The sequence below is a fragment of the Pyrenophora tritici-repentis genome, chromosome 7 (genome assembly GCF_003171515.1).
Source record: "Pyrenophora tritici-repentis strain M4 chromosome 7, whole genome shotgun sequence".
NCBI lineage: Eukaryota > Fungi > Ascomycota > Dothideomycetes > Pleosporales > Pleosporaceae > Pyrenophora > Pyrenophora tritici-repentis.
In genome coordinates, this window is record NC_089396.1 from 686,790 (window position 1) to 709,664 (window position 22,875).

Below are 22,875 nucleotides of genomic sequence, written 5' to 3' on the forward strand. Positions count from 1 at the left end.
TTTTGCCGCGCCCAGAGGTGTGCTCTGCAGCAGTGCCTTGGCTAATTGGTCTCAACCCCATACACCATGGCGTTTACGACGTAGTCTAATGAAATGTGAACGGATATATAATACTATGGCATGCTGCATGCTGTAGACTTCACAGCTACCGCTCTCGCTGGCCATTCCCTTCATTCCGTGACCTCCCTGTCTTCACCATGAAGACTTCTTCCGTTCTCCAGGCGGCTTCGCTGCTGTTCCCTCTTTGTATGTCACGTTCGATTGCCGGGCTGATTGAACAAGTCTAACATGTCTAGTCACTCCTGTCGCGCTTGCGCAGACAACTTTTACCCACACAGCCACTGGCATCGACTTTTGGCGTCAGGTAGTTTCTTCCGATCAGACTGCTGGTGGTTTCGAATGGGGATGGGCACTTCCTACGAACGGAACTGGCGCCGACGATGAGTACATTGGTTACATTGTAAGAATGCAAGTCAGCATTACATGCAGCATGTGCTTACACTTTCCAGAAAGGTTCACTTGAAGCGAACAGGCAGGGATGGTCCGGTATCAGTCACGCTGGTGGCATGCCAAACTCCCTTCTCCTGGTCGCATGGCCAGAGACCAACACTGTAAAGACCAAGTTTGTCTTTGTATCGTAAGTTCCCTTATTCGTCTCTTAATTCACTCTGCTGACTCATATTAGTGGTTACGTTGCTCCTGATGACTACACTGGCAACGCTGTGTTGAGTCAGATTTACTCCAAAGTCAGCGACTCCAACTTCGAGCTTGTGTACCGATGCCAGCACTGCTTTGCCTGGAACCAGAACGGCGCCGAGGGCTCTCAACTCCCAACCGGCGAAGTAAACGTCATCGGTTGGGCTCAGCACGACAAGATCTTCGACGGCACATGGGTATTTCACAACAAGGGTCAATCCCTTTTCGGCGCTCAAACAGCACCTGCTAGGAACGCAAAGTACTCTCAATGGGCCGCGCTCGCAGGCACTACGCCCTCTGGCACACCCACCTCCGGAGGCCCTTCTGCTACGCCCACACCTACTAACCCAGGCAAGTGCGTTGGATCACCCGCTCCCTCTGGTTCTTTCGACTACATCGTCGTTGGCGGTGGTGCCGGTGGCATTCCCATCGCAGACAAGCTTTCCGAGTCTGGCAAGAGCGTTTTGTTGCTCGAGAAGGGCCCGCCATCTCTGGCTCGCTTTGGCGGCAAGATGGGACCCGACTGGGTTACAAGCAACAACCTCTCTCGTTTCGACGTTCCCGGTCTTTGCAACCAGATCTGGGTCGACTCTGCCGGTGTTGCTTGCACCGATATTGACCAGATGGCTGGTTGTGTTCTTGGAGGAGGCGCTGCTATCAACGCTGCGCTTTGGTGGAAGCCTGTTGACATCGATTTTGACTACCAATTCCCCAATGGCTGGAAGTCTTCTGATGTCAAGGGTGCTATCGACCGTGTCTTCAAGCGCATTCCTGGTACCGACACCCCCTCCATGGACGGCAAGCGTTACAAGCAAGAAGGCTTTGACGTTCTCTCTGGTGCGCTCGCTGCTGGTGGCTGGAAGAGTGTCGTCGCAAACGATCAACCAAACCAGAAGAACCGAACATTCTCGCACTCGCCATTCATGTACTCCAACGGACAGAGGCAAGGTCCTCTCGGTACCTACATGGTCTCTGCTCTCGAGAGGAAGAACTTTAAGCTCTGGACGAACACCATGGCCCGCCGTGTTGTCCGCACCGGCGGCAAGGCTACTGGCGTTGAGCTCGAGAGCGGTGTTGGTGGTACCGGTTACTGCGGCACCGTGAACCTCAACCCTGGCGGCCGTGTCATTCTCTCTGCAGGTGCCTTTGGATCCCCCAAGGTTCTTTTCCGCAGCGGTATCGGACCAAAAGATCAGCTCACCGTCGTTAAGAACAGTGCTATCGACGGATCCACCATGATCAGTGAATCCTCCTGGATCAACCTTCCCGTCGGACAGAACTTGAACGATCACGTCAACACTGATCTCGTCGTCCAGCACCCCAACGTATCCTTCTACGACTTCTACGCTGCCTGGAACACCCCGATCGAGGCTGACAAGAACCTCTACCTCACCAAGCGCGCCGGTATTCTCGCTCAGTCTGCACCCAATATCGGTCCCCTTGGCTGGGAAGTCATCAAGGGATCCGATGGCATCGATCGATCGCTCCAGTGGACTGCCCGTGTTGAAGGCCCCGGTGCGAACGACACTCACTCCATGACCATCAGCCAGTACCTTGGTCACGGTTCAACCTCCCGAGGTGCTCTCTCCATCAACGGCGCTCTCAACATGTTCGTCAGCAAGGCACCTTACCTGCAGACCGATGCCGACACCGGTGTCGTCATTGCTGGTATCAAGAGCTTGATGGCAGCCCTCTCCAAGAACCCCCAGATTACCTGGCAAGTTCCCCCCGCGAGCCAAACTGTTGAAGATTACGTCGCCAGTCTCCCCAAGACCCCAGCTAAGCGCCGCTCCAACCACTGGATCGGTACAGCCAAGATCGGAACCGACAGCGGTCTTACCGGTGGAACCTCAGTTGTGGACCTGAACACACAGGTCTACGGAACTGACAACATCCACGTTGTTGACGCTTCTCTCTTCCCTGGGTAAGTTGGATCCCATCATCTCTATCTGCTTCCTACTAATATCCCATAGTCACATCTTCACCAACCCAACCTCTTACATTGTAGTCCTCGCAGAGCACGCCGCTGCTAAGATCCTTGCCCTCGGAGCCAGCAGTGGGGGTGGTAAGCCCTCGTCCGCCATTTCATCCGTAGTAACTACTGCTAAGCCCACGACTTCCAAGGCCGCTAGTGCAACACCTACCGCAACGCCAACTGCCACTCCCGGTAAAACAGCCGGAGCCTACGAACAGTAAGCCAACCTCAACATTCTTTTTCCAGACCAAACAGGTTCTAACACACAACAGATGTGGTGGCAAGGGTTTCACCGGCCCCACGACTTGTGTCACTGGATTCAAGTGCGCGGTCAACAACGACTACTACTCCCAGTGCATCCCCAAGTAAAGGGAGAGATGATGGTCATCTAGCCTCACCTGGAGGTACTTTCTTTGTATATATATTAGCTCTTCTTTGTAAATCTCGAATCCATACATTCCAACCAAAATATCCATTGCATGCACTTTTCTGTGATGTCTAGCCTCAGGACAAGTCGTCTACGTAATGACGGCATCATCCTCAGCCGAACTAATCCAGTTTAGCGCGACGCTTGTCGCATGCATGAACCCCACTTTCTTGACCTCTGTTCTCCTCCCCCAGCCTTCCATCTCGTCTCATCTTGATTCAATCGCTTTGCTTCTTCGTTTGCTGTTCCTTGTTTGATTCTAAACCAAAGATCCCGCATCCGTTCTTTTCTCTGTATCCATCATGTTCTCCAGCTGCCATGCCAAGCGCAGTAACGACGCGTCGGTCAACGTCACGGAGTTGCTGTACGAGAGACTTCAGAATAGTCCCAGTGAAGACTGGCAGAGATTGACGATGTGTTGGGGTTATGGGGATTGTGGGGATTGTCATCGGAGTGAGGGGTTTTGTGGGTGGTGTGCTATTGTACGTCTTCCTTTTCTAGTGCGCTTCCTGCTTGCACGCTTTTGCTTTACTTGCGCGTTTATGGAGTCATCCCTACGGTTCTGGTGTTGGCTATGTCGATTTGTTTTACGATTCTTGTCTTGGGATGTTGCAATGTCCCAAACCCTCATGCTGCCATCGTGAACACGAACTAACTCCCATCAACAGTCCTCAACGTGTCTCCCACTCCCGACAGACCCCCTGTCGCGAGCATTCCCCCTCCTATCACCTATCCGCCATAAAACTATCTGCGCTCTAGGACCCGAGCGCTTCGAACTTCGTACCGCCGGTCTAGGCTGCCAAGTCTCCACCATCACTTTCCTCACCTCCATCGTCACCATCTTCTGCACTTTGTTCGGTGTCCTGGTTCTCTATGGGCTATCCAAGTGTATTGGCCTGCTTCGCTTGGGCGCAAGGGCGAAGAAGGGCGGGTATGTACTGTACGAGGATGGAACTGGCGAGGTGTGGGTTAGGAAGAGTGAGGGATGGGGAAAGTGGTGGCGGAGGTTCATGGGCGAAGAGAAGGAGTTTGAGATTGAGGAGGTGGACGATGGCACGAGAAAGCGGGGGTTCTTCTTGTGGAATACGAGGGATGAGGAGAGGAGGCCGCTGCTCGAGTGATCACGTGAGTGCGATGACCTATCGAGCTTCGCCTGTTGTCCTTGCCAAACGCTTTGCGCAAGTAGCCTATTCAAGTTCTATGCCCTCTGCTCTTGGTCTAGCGCGTGCTGCCGATTACTCGCTCTCACCCAGCCCCATGTTCCTGATACGTCACTGGCCACTGGTGCCTGGTGCTATTGTTGCTCTCTCTCACCACACTCCTTATCGACAAGCGATTCCGCGCTAAGAGCATATAAAAAAGCTCTCCCCGCCTTGATCGACCCCCCACATTTCGACTTCATCACTTACAACAAATGCGCGTGCCGCAACCAACAGCAACTCGGTACTCGCCAGCCATAGATCCCGCATATGATGACTTCGCCGATAGCGATGACGACAGTGTCCTGAGCTTCCCCTCCTCGTATGACCCAGCAGGACCCTCCAATAACCGTTCTTCTCGCCTGAGTAACGCTGTTTCTGCCAAGGGCAAGCTCCCCAAAGGTAAAATGGAGTCTGTCGAAACTCCGAACTCACCAGTTATGAACGCTGCATTCGGCTTCACCGATTCCGATGACGACAGCGTCTCGGGCCTCCCTGCATTGATCGAGTTCGGGGGCCCCTCCACTCAGTTCTCGCCAATCCCCTTCAAGTCTATATTCGCCAAGGGCGGCAGTCTCACCGACGAAATGAAGCGTGTGGACAAAGCGATTCATATCGCAGGCCTCGGAGATCCTGCAAAGAACTGGACTTCCTCACCAGGTTTTGACGAACGTCTGGAACGGTTCCAAGTACTTTCTAAGAGTCCCTGCGAAGCGGAGTTTGACAAGCAGCGTAGGGGCGACATCAAGGGAGCATGCGACAACAGCAAGACCACTGAAAAGTCGATTTCTTCTAAGAAACAGGATGGAGCTTCAGTCAAGAAGGGAACTTCAACCAAGAAGAAGTGGTCTACTGTCAAGCTTGTTCCATCTGTTACCTTGGGCTTACCAGTCACGCACACCGAAGAGTCCGCTACGACTGCTCCTTCGGCAGATGCCAACGCGACGCCCAAATCCAAATGGACATGGGTCGATGGCAAGGGCGCCATGATGTCTTGGGTACCCGATCGAGTCCTTGCTCCCGCCGATCATGTCCCGCTCAACACTGACAGTCACGCGCATTCCCATCGCCAGTATCCTACTCCTACTACGCAGGAACTGTGCGAGATGTCGGAACCTGTTTCTTTCGACGAGTTCCAACGTCGGGCTTCTGGATCTCAGTTCTCTCGAGGTAAACATGAGCATGAAGACATATACTACCGTCCTAAATGCATAGGTGGTTGGAACGGCTGTGATGGGCATCCGAAATGTACCTGTATGGGCTCTGGACCTACTACCGGATACGACTTCACCGATGAAACCCCGAACCCTGGTCATGCAGAGAAGCCTCGCAAAATCTTCTACAACACCGGTTTGCACCCAGAGGATCTTGTCAACCTCCAAGCGTCGCGGAAGATCGATTACTTCCTGGAGTTCACCAATAATGAGCTCATCTGCAAGGAAGCCTCTCTATTCCTCCGCATGTGCGGTGCGAATGTCAAGGTCGCTGTTACCATGTATCACAACTTCGGTGGACTTGAGTCTGCCAAGCGGGTGTTGGCAGCCTGGTCCTCTGTTCCGGGTAATGAAAAAGTAGTCAAGGGTCCCAAGTTACGTGACTATCCTTTTTTCGAGAGCCGGCTTGATACATCATCTTCCGACGATGACTACAGCACTGTTCCCGACCTTGAGTCCATTACACACAAGAGCCCTGTCGATGACGACCGCCATGATGCTGTCAAGAGCCCCGAGCCCAAGGCCCCAGTCTTGTCAACCTACACTGTCACCTATTGGGCCACCATCGAATCTGGCGATGAATCAGCCCATATTCCCATCGAGAGCAACAACGTTACCGGCGCAGAGAAGGCCATTATCGAGGGTAACAACGGCATGAAGAAGGTTTGGAAGTGGGTACATGAGAAGGGATTCATCGGCAAAGTTGGTCTCCAGGATGCTTTTGATCTGGCGCAGGATATGCATGGCCGTGATGAACCTGCGCAGGTCTTTGACAAGGATGAACTCATGAAGTTTTCCGACGAAGACTTTTACGCGAAGTTCTCTGGCGTCGAGGATCATGGATATTTCAAAAAGGCTAAGAGCAGGTGCGGTAGTGAGCGGGATGGGTGGGGTGAGCCGCATGAGCAGGGAACGTGTTCCAATATTCCGTGGCCCTTTGTTCCGCCGCGCAGTCGGTCTTCTGTTTCGTCGCGTAGTTGGTCTCCCCCGTCGCCGGAAAGGTGTCCCATTCCCAAGAAGTGCTCGGTTCCCAAGAAGAGCCCGGTTCCCTGTAGACTCCGCAACAATCAATTCAATCCGGTCACTCTCCTAGACCCACTTACCTATCTAGGTAGGGCTTAAACTCCTATAGGTAACTACTAGGCTTAAAGCGGTAATCAATCAATCCAATCTGAACCTTCTAGGACCCACTTAATTGATTGTTGCGGACTGTGGTTCCCTGGGAGGGACCCTGGGAGACTCACTGGGCGACTCCGGTTCCCAGCGAACCGACTCTCTCGGGATGGGATGTTAGAACTGGAAACTTCGCTGCTTACTAGCCTCCCCGGTTCAAGCCAACGGTCTCATTCAGCTTACCGTAGTTCTTCGGAGAGTGCGAGTGGATGGATGCTTACATGCACATGATTAGTCACTGGGTCTCTTGATATCTTCGGATGATGCGAGTCTACACTTGTATGAGATTTCAGGCAAAGGATTCTACACGGAGAGATGTTGGCGTCTTGCAAAGTTGGATACTATAAGGCTTCTACAAGACTTTTACTATGTAGTCTGTGATGGGTATTTACTTTAGTGGAATCAACCAACATTCTTGATACACCTATGACCTTGTTCTTTTGTGAATTTTATCTGACGCTTCACCCCAATTAACATGATTTAAACGACCTTGAAAGATAAATCAAGTGTATGCATAAGGTTGGGTGGATTTGAGGAGTGAAGCATCATCATATCCTCGCGAATATCCGGCCCAAAGGTTACCATTGGAGCATCTATCGAAAGTACGTGTACCACTCATCCTACACCCGAACCTTGAACGTCTTCCCCGTGATACACCACCTCCCCCAAACCAACACACAGCTCCCCACCAGCACCGCCACCCCCGCAAAAACCTGTGCACCAAGGTACCTTCCCCCAGCACTCTGTATCAGCGCCCCAGCAATCGGCGGCCCAATAAATGTCCCCAGCCCCACAACCGCAAGACCCTGACCATTCCTCGTTCCAACCTTGCTCATATCCGTCGTCAGCGTCGTCATGGCCGCGGGAAAAATCCCCTGAAAGCCCGCCACAAAAAAACCATAGCAAACCGCCCAAGCATAAAGCCCAGCCTCGCTCTTCACCAACGGCCAAAAGAACAGCACAAACGCCGAAACAAAGCAAAACGGAATGAGAATATTATACGGGCCCGTATACTTATCCGCAAAGAAGCTAGGGATCAACCTTCCCAGTACACCCACGCCGTTAAGGACCAACAGCACATTAATACTGGTCCCATATGCCAAATCCAGCACATCCATCGCAAACGACGAGATGTAATAAAACGCAAAATACTGACCCAACGCAATCAAAAACACGCCCAGCAAAAACACGGAATACGGCATCTCTTTAAACGCCGCCAACTCGAGCACAGGCCCCGTTTTACGAGGCGGTAACCGCGGTTTGAGGAGGGCACAATAACACACGCCCATGGCTAACATCATAAACCCCATTGTGCGAACCGCCCACTCAAACCCCACGCGTGGAATCAACTGTCTCGCCAGACACGGATACACCAACCCACCCGTGGCACTCCCGCTCGCCATAATAGCAAGCGCAACACTCCTGTTGCGTGAGAAATACGTGCTCACAAGACCCAATGTGGGTGCAAATTGCATCCCATTCCCCACACCGACCAACACGCCCTGGGTGAGGAAAAACTGCCAGTAACTCCTAGACAAACTGGTGAGAAAGATACCGAGACAAGACAATAGCATTCCGGGGATAACGCTCCAGTAGAAGAACCCGGCGTCAAAGGCGCGGCCGGTTAACATGCCCAGGCTGAAGTGGCCCAGCATTTGCACGCTGCCGATCCAGGAGACGGCGCTGGGTTCGAGGGAGAGATGGAGGGTGTAGTATTGTTGGAAGACGCCGAAGGTGGCGATCATGCCCCAGGTGTTTAGGATTACGAAGTGGCCCATTATGGCTTGTGTCCAGGCTGTTAGGCCGCCGTCTGGGGGTGGGGGCGGGTTGGTGAGGGTGGCGTTGGAGCGGGTGGTCAGCGTTTTTGCGAGGTGGAGGATTGCGGTTTTGGGGCCGTTGGGACGGGAAGTGTTGGTTGAGGTGTGGGTGGGGAAGCGGGATATTTCTTGCTCTTCGGATTCATGATGGCAGTGTTGTTGGTGTTGAAGTGGTGAAGTTGTGGTTGTAGTAGCTTTGCGTGCTGTTGCGTCGGCATGATGCTGTAAGTTTATGTCGCCTGCTACTCCCATCGACGACATTCCTTTCTCAACATCGACGTTATCTGCCATTTCATCCGTCTCACCCATTCGTCTCTTTCTATCCTTATGACAGCAAACACTTAACTCATTCACCTCTGCACATCAACCAGACTAACTAGATCAAACCTTGAAAGAAAGAGAGAAGAAACACTTCATATACGTAACCAACCCGTCAAATTCAGCGAACAAAAAAGAAAGCTAAATCCTACATCGGGCATCGGGCCTTTATCCGACGTCGCGGCCAGCCCAGCCCAGCCCACCTTGCATATTTGCTACGACCGGCCCGCGGATAGGAGCTATCTTTATGTCCGCAGGCCATATCTGTGGCGAGACCTGGGGGTAGTGGGGATAGTTTGGCCAATTGCGTGGCGTGCAGGTTATGTAGTCGAGTGGGTTCGTGATGCGTAGGTTCCCTTCAGATCACGGACGTCGGCTAACTCACCGGTTACCCGGGCTATTTGTAATCGACGCGCTAGGCTGTTTGGAGTAGAGGGTTTGTCGATCGGTAACGCGTGCGCGCGCCCTATAGTCGTTTTTGATAGCGCACGCCCTTTTGTTGATTGCAGTTGAAGATACTATGATGGATTGGCAATAGGTCTGTGGTGATGCGATTTTTGATGCGTGTTTATTTATTGTTGCTATCACTAATGTGCGGCGAACGTGGATCCCCATCCGTCTACTACATTCTGTCCAACCCACTCTACGCCTTCAAATGCTCCTCAAAAAGCTTCTTCTGCTTCTCCCACTCCTTCTTCAACTTCTTCGACCGCGCCTTGGGCAAATCAGCGCCCTCCTTATCCTTTGTCGGCAAACCCTCATCATCCCACGCGCTATACTCCTCCGTCTTAAACATATCCTTTGGATTGATCTTCGCCTGTTCCGCAAGCTTAGCCTTCTTCTCCGCCTCCTCCTGCTCGCGCTTCAGCTTAGCCTCGGCTTTCTGACGGGCAATAGCCTCTTTTTGATCACGAGCGGCTTGCAGCTCGGCGTCGACGGGGCGGACCATGGCTGGGGCGTTCTCGCGGTCCTCGAGGTAGATGCCGAGGTCCCAGAGATGGGTGTCGCGGAGTTGGTCGCAGAGGTCAAGATAATCTTTTGCGGGCGCCTTCTTGCTGGCAAGGGTCTTGAGGTTTTGTTGGAAGGTCGTGAGGACTTCTGCGTAGGGTAGGGCATCCATGTCTTGTCGCTTTGCGGCGTTGTGCTGGGAAATGATGGAATCAAGTACGTCTTCCGAAAGGTCCCCGGCGATGGCGTGTTGACGTACTTCGTCACGCTCCCTTGATACGGCGTAAACGTGCTCCTTGGCTGCTGAAGGTATGTCGATGCCAGCCCAGCCAATGCCTCCGTCGTATGGATCGGCTTTACCATCGAGGCCGAATATCCGGACCATGCGGGTGATGTAACGGGCGACGTCGAAAGAGACAGAGTCGGATAGCCCAGCCTTGTCTGCAGAGTTGTAGTCCGTGATGAGACTGGATATGGCACGCATAGCCGTAGGTGTATCGAAAGAGTCGGCTAATGCGTTATGTACCTTCTCCTTTGCTGACTCGAACGACTTCAGAACCTTTTCGTCCTCTGTGGCTGTGGAGGTGATGTTTGGATGTACTTCGAGATCGCGGACCTTGTAAAAGAAGTTGGTAACGTAGCTCTCCCATGAAGAGCCCGACTTTCGCATATCTGGGGTAATCTCAATGCCATCATGCCAACCGCCAAGTAAGAAGATGATCCGCAAACTGCGAGCGTTCCAATCCCCGCGGCTCAACGCTTCACGGATCGTTGTGAAGTTCTTCAAGCTCTTGGACATCTTGGAGCCCGAAATGGACAAATGTCCCATGTGGAGGAAGTAGTTGACCCACTGCGCACCGCCATCTTTTTGCCAATACGCCTCTGATTGTGCCAACTCGTTGTCGTGATGGGGGAAGCAGAGATCGATACCGCCACTGTGAATATCCATCTGTTCGCCCAACACGGCTGAGGCCATGACGGAGCACTCAATGTGCCAGCCCGGTCGACCAGGGCCCCACGGACTGTTCCATGCCGGCTCACCAGGCTTACTCGACTTCCAGAGCGCAAAATCGGAATCGTTGCGCTTCTCTGATGTTTTGACTGACGACAAAGCGCCTTCGCCATCTGCTTGAAGGTTTGTGTCTCCTCTGTTCCATGGCTCCAGGCGCGCGTAGTGATTTCCCTCCTTCTCAAAGTTTTCGATGTCGAAGTACACAGATCCGTCCGATGTGCTGTAGGCCATTCCGTTTTTGATGATCTTATCTACGAACGATACAATCTCATTGCCGTACTCAGTTACGCGAGTGACAACATCCGGTTCCAGTACATTGAGATTCTGCATATCCTCGTTGAAGCGCGCCTCATACTTTTTGGTTAGAGTAGTAAACACTGAATGGTCACTTGCGTCGATGGTTGAGCCATATAGCGAGTCAAGATACGGCAATAAAACGTCCTCGGCGCCAGCGTAGAAGACATCCACATCTTCTGGTGTGGACTTTGATGGCGCTAACAGTGATGTTACTGCAGTGCTGGCTGTTCGGAGATGCATCTTGATCTTTGCCTCCTTATCACCGGGTGGGCCCACGCCATCGATGGACTTGCCTTGGATAACGTTGGCATACTTATCCGCAGAGTCGTTGTTGAAAGTGTCAATGTTGACATCCTGACTGAGCAATGGTAGATTCTTTTTTATATAGGCGTCAAAGGCCTTGATGGTGGTATCAATCACTTCCCGTGTGACGGATGGGTTCTCGGCTTTGAACTTGGCAAGTAAATGTTGCTGGCGCCCCCGCAAAATGATCTTATCATCGACATCTGTAATGTTTTGTACAAATTTAACATTGTACCCATAGTAGTGGGCGAGAATCCTTCGTAAGATATCGTTGGTGACGTAGTTGCGAGCATGGCCCAAATGAGCATCGTCGTAAACGGTCGGACCGCAGCTGTACCATTTCACCTCCTTGCCTTCGGGATCGATGGGAATGAAGTCGTTCTTGGTCCTGGTCAAAGAGTTCCAGACTTTCAATTTGGCTGCACTCGATGCCTTTGGCTCCTTCCACGGCGGCTGGGTACGGGCTGGAGTCGCCATATTGGCAACGAGGCGTGGAGTTGTTCTACTCTGATTTATGCGACTGGTAAAGTTGCTTTTCAAGTGTAAGAGCGGGGAAGGCGACTTGATGGTGCGGGACAAAGACCGGAAGGCAAGGACCATAAAGGGAAGGGTGCAACTCAAGAGTGAAAGGAGCGACAGGAAATATGGTTCAGGCCAGGTGTAGTTTAGAGTGAGCCTTACTTGCAAGTGAGTCAGCTATGTCACGTTTCCGTTCCAGTCATCTTCGGGGTGAGCAATAAGAATCCCTGTGAGTGACGTGCTTGGCGTTCCCCGCCAATAGCATTTTCCAAAGCTCCCCGCGGATTACTTTTGTTCTTTTGCGGAGCTATCCGTCGCGACTTTTGCAGCATTCACCACTTTCCTTGCGCCGCTTCAATGGCGACGATACCTTCACCCTTCCTTGACCCAGGAGCGCATGCGACGGCGAACAACCTCGGCATTCTTCAATTACGTCGCGATCATCTCATTCCCGCCGTCCTCAAGCCAAACGCCGACTCGGACTATGCAGAAGGCAAGGTAGAAAACACGCGCTTCGGCTCTTTCCCACATAGCACACTTGTAGGACAACCCTGGGGCACGCAAATCCTAGCGTCAGTCGTCGACACTGGATCGCGCGGAAAGTCGAAGAAAAGAAAGCGAGACGGCAAAGATGAGGGTGAAGGAACACCGGCCACTGAGCCCGAGGTGGTGAAGAAGGATATTGTCAAGGCGGCAGTAGCAAGCAGTGGATTTGCGCATCTCATACCGCCTACGCCAGAGACATGGACGATATCCCTGCCGCATCGTACCCAAGTCGTATACACACCCGACTACAGCTATATCCTACAGCGACTGCGCGTACGGCCGGGCGACCACATCATAGAAGCAGGTGCTGGTAGTGGAAGTTTCACACACGCCGCCGTAAGAGCAGTCTACAATGGCTACCCAGGAACCCAAGCCGCGGCCTTAGAAGTCGACGAAGAAAATGCCGTAGGCATGCCCAAGAAGCGAAAGCGCAAAACACGAACCGGTGGCGTCTACAGCTTCGAATACCACGAGCCGCGCGCCCGTCAACTCCAAGCCGAAATCTCAGACCACGGCCTCTCCCCACTAGTCACAGTAACCCACCGTGACGTCTACAACGATGGCTTCAACCTCGATGACGACTCCAGCGCCCCAGACGCAGACGCCATTTTCCTCGACCTACCCGCTCCCTGGCACGCACTCAAACACCTCACGCGCTCCCCTCCTTCCTCCGCCGCCCTGAAGTCCGTCTCTTCAGACCCATCCACGCCCTCGCCCGCCTCCGACGACACCCAACAAGTACCCACGACCACCTCAACATCCTCCCCGCAACCCCGACCCTTCCGCAGCCCACTAAACCCGCGCAACGCAACCCGCATCTGCACCTTCTCCCCGTGTATCGAACAAGTCACAAAAACCGTCTCCGCGCTGCGCACACTCGGCTGGCTCGAAATCGACATGGTAGAAATCGCCGCCAAGCGCCTCGACGTGCGGCGCGAGCGGGTTGGACTCCAAGAAGAAGGCGTCCGCGGGGGTAACTCGCATCCCGCAAACGTGGCTGAGGCCGTACAGCGACTACGCGATGTCGAGGGTCGCGCGGCCGTGTTTCATAGTATGCAGCGCGAGAAGCAGGAGGAGGTTATGCGCAAGGCCGAGGCGAGGAAGAGGGGGGAGGCTGTAGGCGTGGATGGTGAGAAGAATGCGAAGGGAGAGAAGAAGAAGAAGATGGAGGGTGCGCCGCCGAGTAAGCATGATAGGATGGCCCAGACAAAGCGGGATTTGGAAAATAGGACGCTGTTTAAAGAGGGGAAGCTTGTGCATCGCACCGAGGCGGAGCTCAAGACGCATACTAGTTATCTTGTTTTTGCGGTATTGCCGCGAGAGTGGAGTAAGGAGGATGAGGAAAAGGCGAGGAGGAAGTGGGGGTGAGGGTTGAGAATGTATGTGTATACTGTGGAAGAAGATACCCGAATCGGATTATGAAGAGTTATACTATATTACATTCTCATGTGCTACCAGTGCGGAAACTGCGACCGGAACTCCCACCTACTTTAATCCGTCCAAATTGAGAAGATGATAATATGCCATAAAACCCTATAAATAATACCCTTCAAAATCGAAAAGATCAAACCCCCCTCGCCCTAAAATGAATCCATCATCCCCAAACCGCCTCCTTTGCCCTATGACTCCCAGCTCTCCCCAGCGGCGTACTAATAACATGCGTCCACGCCTCCTCCCCGTCAATGAACAGTCTGTAATTCACAAAACTCTGCTCCCCATGTACCGGCGTCGTAATCTCCACAGCACCAAACTTGCTATTGCCGTCAGGCAGGTACTTGAGACAGACGTCTTCGTCGTCGATTTCCTTGTACGTGCGGATGGGAAGGTAGAACATGCTGAGTGGGCTGGTGCTGAACTCGTGTACGGTGGCGCTGACAGGCCACTTTCCGTCTTTCGGGGGAGGGAAGGATGTAGCTGCGAATTCGTGGCGGTCGCCGCTTAGAACTACGACTCCGACGTCATGGGTGGAAGAAAAGTCCCAGGCTGCTTCCAGAATACGGCGGCGTTCGTGGAGATGTCCGCCCCATGTATCTTCGGAGCCGAACTGCCAGTTTTTGGTGAATGGCGTGCCGGTGACGATGAACTTCCAGTGGACGCCCTGAGGTGGCGCCTTCTGGATCCAGTCGAGGAGATCAGACAGTTGTTGGGCTCCGAGCATCGTCTTTGCGGGGTCGGAGGCGTTGTTGCTAACAGGGCTGCGGTAACGGCGCGTATCGAGGAGGAAGAACTCAGCCGGTCCCTGGGTGAAGGAAAAGTATGTAACGCCTTCGCGATGGGGTGGTGGGTTAGGTGCGGCGTTGTAGTGCGTGAAGGCATCGTAGGCAGGGACTGCGACACCGGTCATATTGCTGTTCCAGTCGTTCTGGATCTCATGGTCGTCAATGACGTGAATCCAAGGTAAGTTCTGGCTGACTGCCGGCCATGATGGTGATGAGTAGACCTGTCGATACTCGCGTCTATACGTCTCAGCATCATTGCCCTGGCGGTGTGGTACATCGACATAAATGAAGTCGCCGAGGAACAGCATAAAGTATGGCTGAAGTTCTGGTAGCCAGCGCGCAAGATGTTTCATACCGGGAAATTCGAGAGGATGCTGGAACGGTGTGTAGGGCACTCGAGGCTTGATGCAGCTCGAATGTACGAACGTGTATTTGTTGTCCTTGAGCTGTGATATGTGTCCAGGTCGTGGAGCGGTGGTAAAAGTACCGGTGGTGTTCCCATGTGAGGTTTCCACAATGTATTCGTACGACAGATCGGGTCGCAAGTGCTCGATTTCCATGACCATGGTGAAGTCGGTCTCGTCTGTGAGCCAGTAGTCGGGTTGGCTTGCGCAATGCGTCTTCTCCATCCAGGAGCGCTCCATGTCGTCAATGGATCGGTAGAGTACTTTGACATCGAATGCATACGGCTCTCGCACAAGGATCTTTGCGCTATTCTCCGACACGTACCCAACGCGTGCAAAGCTGGCGTCGTGGCATTGATGGAGCAATGGGGCGCGATAGACAACATCCAGCGTCATTGCGATCAAGGCCATGTTGATACCAAATGTGATCCAACTCAGTAGTGCTGATGAAGGACTTGGGAGCCCGGTGAGCAGTGTTCGGAACACCTTGGGCTCCCTTTCTTCGTATTGCACCGTCTCTTGGACGTCGAGCTCCTCCAATGGGCCGTCATCTGCGCCGTCGATGAGTTGTATTTCCTCGCTTGAGTCGTCACTCCTTCCACCAACAGTCTCCTTTACAATTATATCGAGTTCATCGGATATGATCTTGTACTGCGCAGTGTCCTGGAAGCTGGTGAAGAAGGAGGGAATGTATACGAGCGTAAGCGCGGTCGCGAGTGCTGGGACAATCTACGAAACACCTCAGTATAGGCATAGGGGACATTCGACGTTGCTCTACTAACGGTGGTGGGTATCTAAATGGATAATTAGCTGACTTAATCATCATGTTCAATGTACCCCTGCTTACCCATCGTAAAAAGATATATATGCTGAGCCGCAGGGCTAGAGAGCTGACGAGCGCAAGAACATCACTTGCAGACGCCATGGTTCCTACACGATAAGCATTACTTGGCCGAGGGTTGACGGGAAGACAGGCGCGTGGCCGCGTCGAAGCTTGTGAAAGTGGATCAGTCACGCCAAAAGAGCGCGGATCACAATGACGTCAATTCGCGCTAGGTTGCATGTGCACTAGCTCTTGACACGAGCACCACCGTCTGTCTACTCTCTTCATGGTTTGTGTAGGCAACTGACTCCAATTCACCATATGACACTGCCTCTCTCCATTGTATAGTGTCTCGTGGCCGGTTCAACATGCAGGGCTGATATGAATACGTGCGCTAGCAGATAAGTGCTTCACACATTCAACCTGTCTAAGATAACCATACGGGCGTTTCTCTGGCCACAAAAAGCCCTTCAGCTATGCCAGACTTCAGAAGGATGACAACCCGAACATAAGAGTCCCCTATTGGCGGGTTAACCGCCGACCTGACCTTAAGCGACATGCGACATGCCAGGCTGAGCCCCTCATCCTGTCAGCCTGCGTTCTACTGTCGTTTTGCGCTCATCCAACTCCTCTATATGCCTTTAATCTTGTCTTCTCCATCTTAATCATGCGACTTCTGAACGTCAACACCGAAAAGTTCGAAGAATTCATCGGCCAAGTGATCCCAAGATACGCGATTCTTTCACATACCTGAGAAGAGGAAGAAGTCTCATATCAAGACTACATCAGCGGTCTCTACAAGCACAAGAAGGGTTACGAAAAGATCGAGAAGACCTTGTATCTGGCAAATCAGAGTGCTTTGCAATATGCATGGATCGACACGTGCTGTATCGACAAGAGCAGCAGCGCCGAATTGACTGAGGCCATCAACTCTATGTACCAATGGTACTAGAGGAGCGCGCTTTGCTACGTATACTTGTCGGATCTTGAGTTGAACGCAGACACCAATGTTCAGCTATCAGCATGTCGCTGGTAAGTAAACGGAAATTACAACAAGTGTAATAACCCTGCTCAGGTTCTCGCGTGGTTGGACATTGCAAGAATTGATCGCTCCCAGAGTTGTCAATAAGCCGGCCGATCGGCGGCTTGATGCGCGAACGTGCCATATCTTGGGGCATGCACGCTGTCACGGAGCATGTGACACCACGTGCACGCTCAAATAGGAATCAAGCCGTCGATCGGCCGGCTTGTTGACAACTCTGATCGCTCCCCGGACGGTGTGGTTTTATAATTCACAATGGCGAACAATCGGGTCCAAGCGCAGCCTGGAGGCCGAACTATCTCGCATTACTCGCATACCCGCCGACATCCCTTCAGATAAACCGCCAATCTCATCAGCCTTGGTTGCTCATAAAATGTCATGGGCTGCGGGCCGTCAGACGACTCGCGTAGAGGATGAGGCTTATAGTTTACTTGGGATCTTCGATGTCAACATGCCCTTGCTCTACGGGAAAGGAGACAAAGCCTGCCGCCGACTGCAAGAAGAGATTATAAAATCGAGTGTTGATCCGAGTATCTTTGCCTGGACGGCATCGCCTACGCCTGTGGACAATATCGTGCCCGGCTTTCAAAATCACTGCGGAATCCTAGCCAGATCCCCTGCTGCTTTCATATTTGCTGGCTTGCTCCTTCCATCAGACGCCGGTCAGCCTCCGAAGGAATTCACTATGACTAACAAAGGACTAAAGACGGGCTCCCTGCTTTTGTACAGTGGGCCTTTTGGCTCTTGGTCTGGGTATTACTATATTTTACCATTGGCCTGCTTAAACATGAAAGGACGAGCAATTGGAGTACAGCTACAGATGCTTTCCCAGAACACCTTTGTCAGGAAGAGTCCTTTTGATCTCTTTCGGTACGACACTGCCTATAATCGTTGCGAAACCAGCGATTGTTATATCCTTATCGGACACCCTCCTGCGGAAAATACTATATCAGGACAGGCAAAAAAACTCTGGAAATCAATACCCATGGACGCCTTTCGTGGAAGCCTTCTGAAAATCACCTTGCAGGTCGAGCTAGACCCGGATCAACACTGGGGTTGTTTTGATGAAGAGAACTCGATATTCTTGGCCCACCGAAGCCTGATGACCGATTGCGCTGGAATGAGTATCAACTTTCGCATGATGGACTCTTCTGGGTGTGGGCGTACAACAGAAAGGAGAGAACTGGTTGATTATTCTACTGAGTAGAGATATGTGCTTATATACATAAGATATACATGAGTACATGACGTAGATAGTAGAGTGGTGAAGGTTGTAGAAGATGCTAGAAGATCTGATAAGAGTATCGGGCTGACGCACGGACACCCAACTGTGTTGGCTGACACTGGGCGTTTCACCGTACCGTTTCAATGTGTTATATATATTTACGGGTGGACGCTAGGATTGAATAGGATCTCGTACACCATTGTAGACGGCCGCAACCACCAAGAGGCGATTCGCGAGATTGGAAACACGTTTACACAATGGACCGATCGGGGAACTCTTGGCAGGTTGCTCCAACAATTTGAAATACCACAGTGCCATGGAGCCGTATTCGAGATACCCGGATTAGAGGGACATCGCGTGTATATACACTTGGTCCCTGGGAAATCGAACAACGAACTCCTTGTTAGGTGTGATGTCTCGAAAGTTGAAGACTTACTGATTATTGAAACATACCCCAACTGGACATTTTCGTCTTGAAGAACACCGGTCGTGGTTCTTCACATTCTGTGCAGTGTTCTCCATGCCTTCATCAAGTTATTTGCTCTATGGCCTATGCCCAAGTCTAGAAGAAACCCAAATGTGAACTGTATGCAAAGCTCTCACAGCACCGTCATTACCACACCGTCTATCCTTTGTCTTTCTATATGTCTCTTCCATTGAGAGTGCTACAACCAAGCGACCAAATACGGGTAGTATACCACTACAATTTCCGGCCAACATCGTCAAAACTGCAGAGAGTCGCTTCTATCTTTTGATCACTAGATTTGCTATGGGAGATTGACAAATAACAGAAGATTCCGCACCCCAGAGATAAATAGACTGATTACGGATAACCACAGTGACTAGGTCTTCGGGACATTGGCAGATACCTGACTACGGGTAATAAGACGCACGACGATCGAACGCCCAAACAAATGACGTGCGTACCATCTAGTAGCTAATACCAAAGAGAGGCATAACAGGGATTATCGGCTGTTTACAGTGTAACAGCATAAAAGGCTAGAAGCAGACTCCGCAACAATCAATCCAGATTGGTCAGATTGATTGATTTGATTGGTCATTTGGAGTTTTTACCAACTCAATCAACTCAATCTAAGCTTTTCAAAATAGCTAATCAAATCAACTTGCGAAGGTCAGATTGATTGATTTGATTAGTTAGATTGATTTATTATTAACGAGTTGTAAGGCGAGTAGTGTCGTATTAAGAGAAGGTTTTTGGTGTTGAAGATAGTTATCTTGGACCCCTATCTCGCTTAGCTTGTGATCCCTGTCGGCCGGGCAAGCCAGTCTCTATGCATTCACTTCTCACCAGCTAGCTCTCCTCTTATAGGACTAGCTCCTTCTGCTTAGGGGCTAGCCTCTTCTAGGCTTCACCCCGCACCTATATAGCTAGTCCTTCGCTGTTCTTAATACAACAACGATTTCGCTCACTCAGTTCCCTAATAATCCCTTACACACAACACTAGTTGCCTAGCTACCTATACAGACATTTTTCTTTAGTGTTTAGTATCGCCCACGATGGCCAAACGCTCTCGAGTTCCCACCAATACTGCTGCCGCCGCCGCCGCCGCCAAACGGGCGCGCCTATCAAGGCCCTCTGTCCTATCTCAGCGATCGCTGTCGCCTCAGGAAACCCTTGGCGCCGCCGTAAGCCAGGCCACAACGTTTGAGTCGCAATTTTTCGAGTCGCAAACAGAGGAGGAGGGTGCGGCTGAGGGCAGCCAGGCTGGTACAGCAGCAACAACAGAGGCTAGTGTTGATACAGAGCCTGATAATGGCGATAACTTTGACGGCATTAACTGGGATCGCCTCCCTCGGTTCATGAAGCCTCTTACAACTGGGCGGCGCGTCAAGAGTTGGATCTTTCAACATGGATATCGCGTTGTTGAGCTCTACGATCAGAATCGAGTGTGGTTTGTATGCAAATACTGCCACATCCACAAGGTCATTGACACTGGCGGCAGTGGAGTTTTTGACGTATCAAAGGCCACCTCCTCAGCTGCAGCTCATCTTGGCCTTCAGAAACGAGGCCATGGCTTTACAAAAGACGGCCTGAAGCCTCGAAGAACAGGGCAGCAACTCTCTCTACGACAGACGCTGGAGACTGGTGTTGCAGTCTCTCAAGAGGCTGCCAACGCGATGGGCAACTTCAACATCCAGCAGTTTCGTGAAGTTGCAGTGTTCTGCCTTCTTGATAACAACTTGCCAATGGAGCTACTTGCAAGGCCGTCCTTTCGCGAGATGATTAGCCTTGCAAACCCAGAGGCAGAGGCAGCTTTGTGGGTAAGTCCTCGCAGTGTAGCTACCTACGCAATGCGCCTCTTCCAATATATGCAGCCACAGATTGTCTGCGCTCTGTCAGAAGCTGCAAGCAAGATCCACATAAGCTTTGATGGTTGGACGACAAAGGGTGGCAAGCGTGGATTCTTTGGAGTCGTTGCACACTTTGCTAACGCCTCTGGAGTGATACAAGATCTCCCCATCGCCCTCCCACATCTCGCAGGCTCTCATACTGGTGATGCTATCGCTGATACAATTAAAAAGACGCTCCAAGAATACAGTATTGGGAGTGATAAACTCGGCTACTTCGTCCTCGACAATGCTGCAAACAACGATACTGCAGTCTCCTCGCTCGCCCACGCGTACGACTTCAACGCTGCTCACCGACGCCTCCGCTGCGGCCCTCACACGCTTAACCTTATTGGCCAGGCAATTATCTTTGGCAGCAATCAAGAGGCGTACAACAACAACAACGACGAGCAGCTCCAAACAGAGGAGGTGTACATGCAGGAGTGGCGTCAAGAAGGGCCCTTAGGTGTACTTATCGACGTTATCAACCATATAAAAACGCCTCAACAACACGAAATTTTCCGAAGCTTCCAAACCGCCGCCAACGCCGAGTTGCCAGCTAGAGAGCGCCTCCACGTACTTGAGCCTGTGAAGCCTGTTGTTACACGCTGGAACTCTTACTACGCTGCCTTCAAACGCGCAACTCAACTCCAGGCAGCATACAACTCTTACGCTGAGCACTACATTAACGCACTCTCCCTTGAAGATCGCCGCGCTTGTCAACGTGGCAATAAACTCCCTGAAGCACCTAGTTGGATGAGATCAACAGGACTTACAGCTGCTGATTGGGCGGTGATAACAGAGTATCAGGACTGCCTAGAGCCGCTTAAGCTTGCTACGGAGAAGCTTGAGGGTCGCGGAAAGGCAGGCAAATACGGCGCTATATATGAGACTATTCCTGTATTTGAATACGTACTTGGCGCGCTCGAAGCCCGTACGCGCTCGTACGAGCAAGTTGACTTCAACCCACCTGATGCGCCTGAAGATCACCTCTTTGTTAACCTCCGCGCCGCCTGGAGTAAGGCCAACGATTACTACAACAAGCTCGATCGATCGCCAGCATACTACGCTGCTACCTGCCTCCATCCATACTACAAATACTACTGCGAGAACAGCTGGGTGGATAAGCCAGAATGGCTAACATCAGCCAACGCTGGCTTCCTGCAGCTCTGGCAGTCGTATAAGCCTCAACGTACACGTCCTCTATCTCAAACAACTGCAAAACCAAGGCATAGAGGAATAGATGATGTGATTGGCGCCCTCGTACGGCGCAACAAGGCTCAGGTAGAGGCTGCCCACGACGATGAGTACGAGCGCTGGAGAACTCAAGAGCCAGAGTGGACAAGCGAACAGTATCTTAGCGATGGCCACCCAGTCAAGTACTGGATTCAATTACGCTCAAAATACCCGTGTTTAAGCCAGTTTGCGATTGATATACTCACGATACCAGCATCTAGTTGCGACTGCGAGAGGCTCTTTAGCGAGCTTGGCGATTTACTTGAGCCGCGCCGGCGAGCTCTTGGCAGCGAGTTACTTGCTGCCCTTCAGCTTGTACGTTCGTGGAGACGAGCTGGCTTTGACGGCTTGTACAACAACGGTGATGATGAAGATAAGTGGAGTGACGTCAAAGATGAGGAGATTGTACAACAGTACGATATAGAAGGCTGGAGTACAACACCATAACCCCCTGTATACTACTTCTTAGCATCAATCAGCCAATCAACCAATCAATCGCAATCAATCTGCTCAAAAACCCTAACAATCAATCCGCAATCAATCAGCAGCGTCGCCGCAAGCTAATCAAACCAATCGACAACCTTAAGATTGATTGATTTGATTGTTGCGGAGTCTGGCTAGAAGACATGTAGTACCATATCTCATCTTTCACAATGTACATGAGTCATGTTGTGGAGATCGTTGTCCTCTTTCAACAGGTCCATACGTACTACAGAAAATTGGGCAGTCTGTCTCCTCCAGAGCACCACGGTACTCACAATTGGCATAGAAGACTGAAGATCATCTATTACATGATCGCGCCGAGAGCTCCGCCGAAATTTTTCACACATGTCTCCCTGCCTCACTCCGCAATCCATATTGCAGCGGAGGCAACGACCACTATCGCATCTCAAACGTGTTCAAAACGTATGAATATATCAACTGTACGCTAATTTACAGCATTTAACGCCCTCATGGTTGAAATAAACAACGAAATCACGGCAACTGCAAAAGAGATGGAGATCCGAAGCCGAATGTCATATCGGCAGGGTGCCTGCATGGCCCCACCACTCAGTTTGTTTCGGCATGTACGATGTACGTCTTCGCGTCGTACAAAATTATTTAGTTGCATACTGTCGAAGTGATATAGTTCT

The 22,875-nt window shown here is 51.7% G+C and overlaps 8 protein-coding genes across 8 annotated transcripts; 5 read left to right on the plus strand and 3 right to left on the minus strand.

Annotated features, from left to right (window-relative positions):
- Window positions 1–197: 197 nt before the first annotated feature.
- PtrM4_126690 (BetA, Choline dehydrogenase and related flavoprotein) lies at window positions 198–3,040 on the plus strand (the record flags this gene model as incomplete). Its single annotated transcript, XM_001939743.2, has 6 exons — window positions 198–246; window positions 297–460; window positions 510–637; window positions 686–2,620; window positions 2,670–2,888; window positions 2,944–3,040. The coding sequence occupies 6 exons, from the start codon at window positions 198–200 to the stop codon at window positions 3,038–3,040; spliced, it is 2,592 nt and encodes an 863-aa protein (XP_001939778.1).
- Window positions 3,041–3,672: 632 nt separating this feature from the next.
- On the plus strand, window positions 3,673–4,219 carry PtrM4_126700 (uncharacterized protein; the record flags this gene model as incomplete). Its single annotated transcript, XM_066108772.1, has 2 exons — window positions 3,673–3,738; window positions 3,767–4,219. The coding sequence occupies 2 exons, from the start codon at window positions 3,673–3,675 to the stop codon at window positions 4,217–4,219; spliced, it is 519 nt and encodes a 172-aa protein (XP_065960764.1).
- Window positions 4,220–4,512: 293 nt separating this feature from the next.
- On the plus strand, window positions 4,513–6,633 carry PtrM4_126710 (uncharacterized protein; the record flags this gene model as incomplete). Its single annotated transcript, XM_001939745.2, has 1 exon — window positions 4,513–6,633. The coding sequence occupies one exon, from the start codon at window positions 4,513–4,515 to the stop codon at window positions 6,631–6,633; it is 2,121 nt and encodes a 706-aa protein (XP_001939780.2).
- Window positions 6,634–8,029: 1,396 nt separating this feature from the next.
- PtrM4_126720 (uncharacterized protein) lies at window positions 8,030–8,462 on the minus strand (the record flags this gene model as incomplete). The annotated part of the gene is made up of 2 exons (XM_066108773.1): window positions 8,030–8,033; window positions 8,062–8,462. The coding sequence occupies 2 exons, from the start codon at window positions 8,460–8,462 to the stop codon at window positions 8,030–8,032; spliced, it is 405 nt and encodes a 134-aa protein (XP_065960765.1).
- A 1,008-nt stretch (window positions 8,463–9,470) lies between these two features.
- PtrM4_126730 (CysS, Cysteinyl-tRNA synthetase) lies at window positions 9,471–11,856 on the minus strand (the record flags this gene model as incomplete). Its single annotated transcript, XM_066108774.1, has 2 exons — window positions 9,471–9,477; window positions 9,530–11,856. The coding sequence occupies 2 exons, from the start codon at window positions 11,854–11,856 to the stop codon at window positions 9,471–9,473; spliced, it is 2,334 nt and encodes a 777-aa protein (XP_065960766.1).
- A 399-nt stretch (window positions 11,857–12,255) lies between these two features.
- Window positions 12,256–13,812, plus strand: PtrM4_126740 (GCD14, tRNA(1-methyladenosine) methyltransferase and related methyltransferase; the record flags this gene model as incomplete). The annotated part of the gene is made up of 2 exons (XM_066108775.1): window positions 12,256–13,560; window positions 13,615–13,812. The coding sequence occupies 2 exons, from the start codon at window positions 12,256–12,258 to the stop codon at window positions 13,810–13,812; spliced, it is 1,503 nt and encodes a 500-aa protein (XP_065960767.1).
- Window positions 13,813–14,038: 226 nt separating this feature from the next.
- Window positions 14,039–15,992, minus strand: PtrM4_126750 (PhoD, Phosphodiesterase-alkaline phosphatase D; the record flags this gene model as incomplete). The annotated part of the gene is made up of 3 exons (XM_066108776.1): window positions 14,039–15,796; window positions 15,850–15,861; window positions 15,915–15,992. The coding sequence occupies 3 exons, from the start codon at window positions 15,990–15,992 to the stop codon at window positions 14,039–14,041; spliced, it is 1,848 nt and encodes a 615-aa protein (XP_065960768.1).
- Window positions 15,993–20,296: 4,304 nt separating this feature from the next.
- PtrM4_126760 (uncharacterized protein) lies at window positions 20,297–22,189 on the plus strand (the record flags this gene model as incomplete). The annotated part of the gene is made up of 1 exon (XM_066108777.1): window positions 20,297–22,189. The coding sequence occupies one exon, from the start codon at window positions 20,297–20,299 to the stop codon at window positions 22,187–22,189; it is 1,893 nt and encodes a 630-aa protein (XP_065960769.1).
- Between the last annotated feature and the right edge of the window lie 686 nt (window positions 22,190–22,875).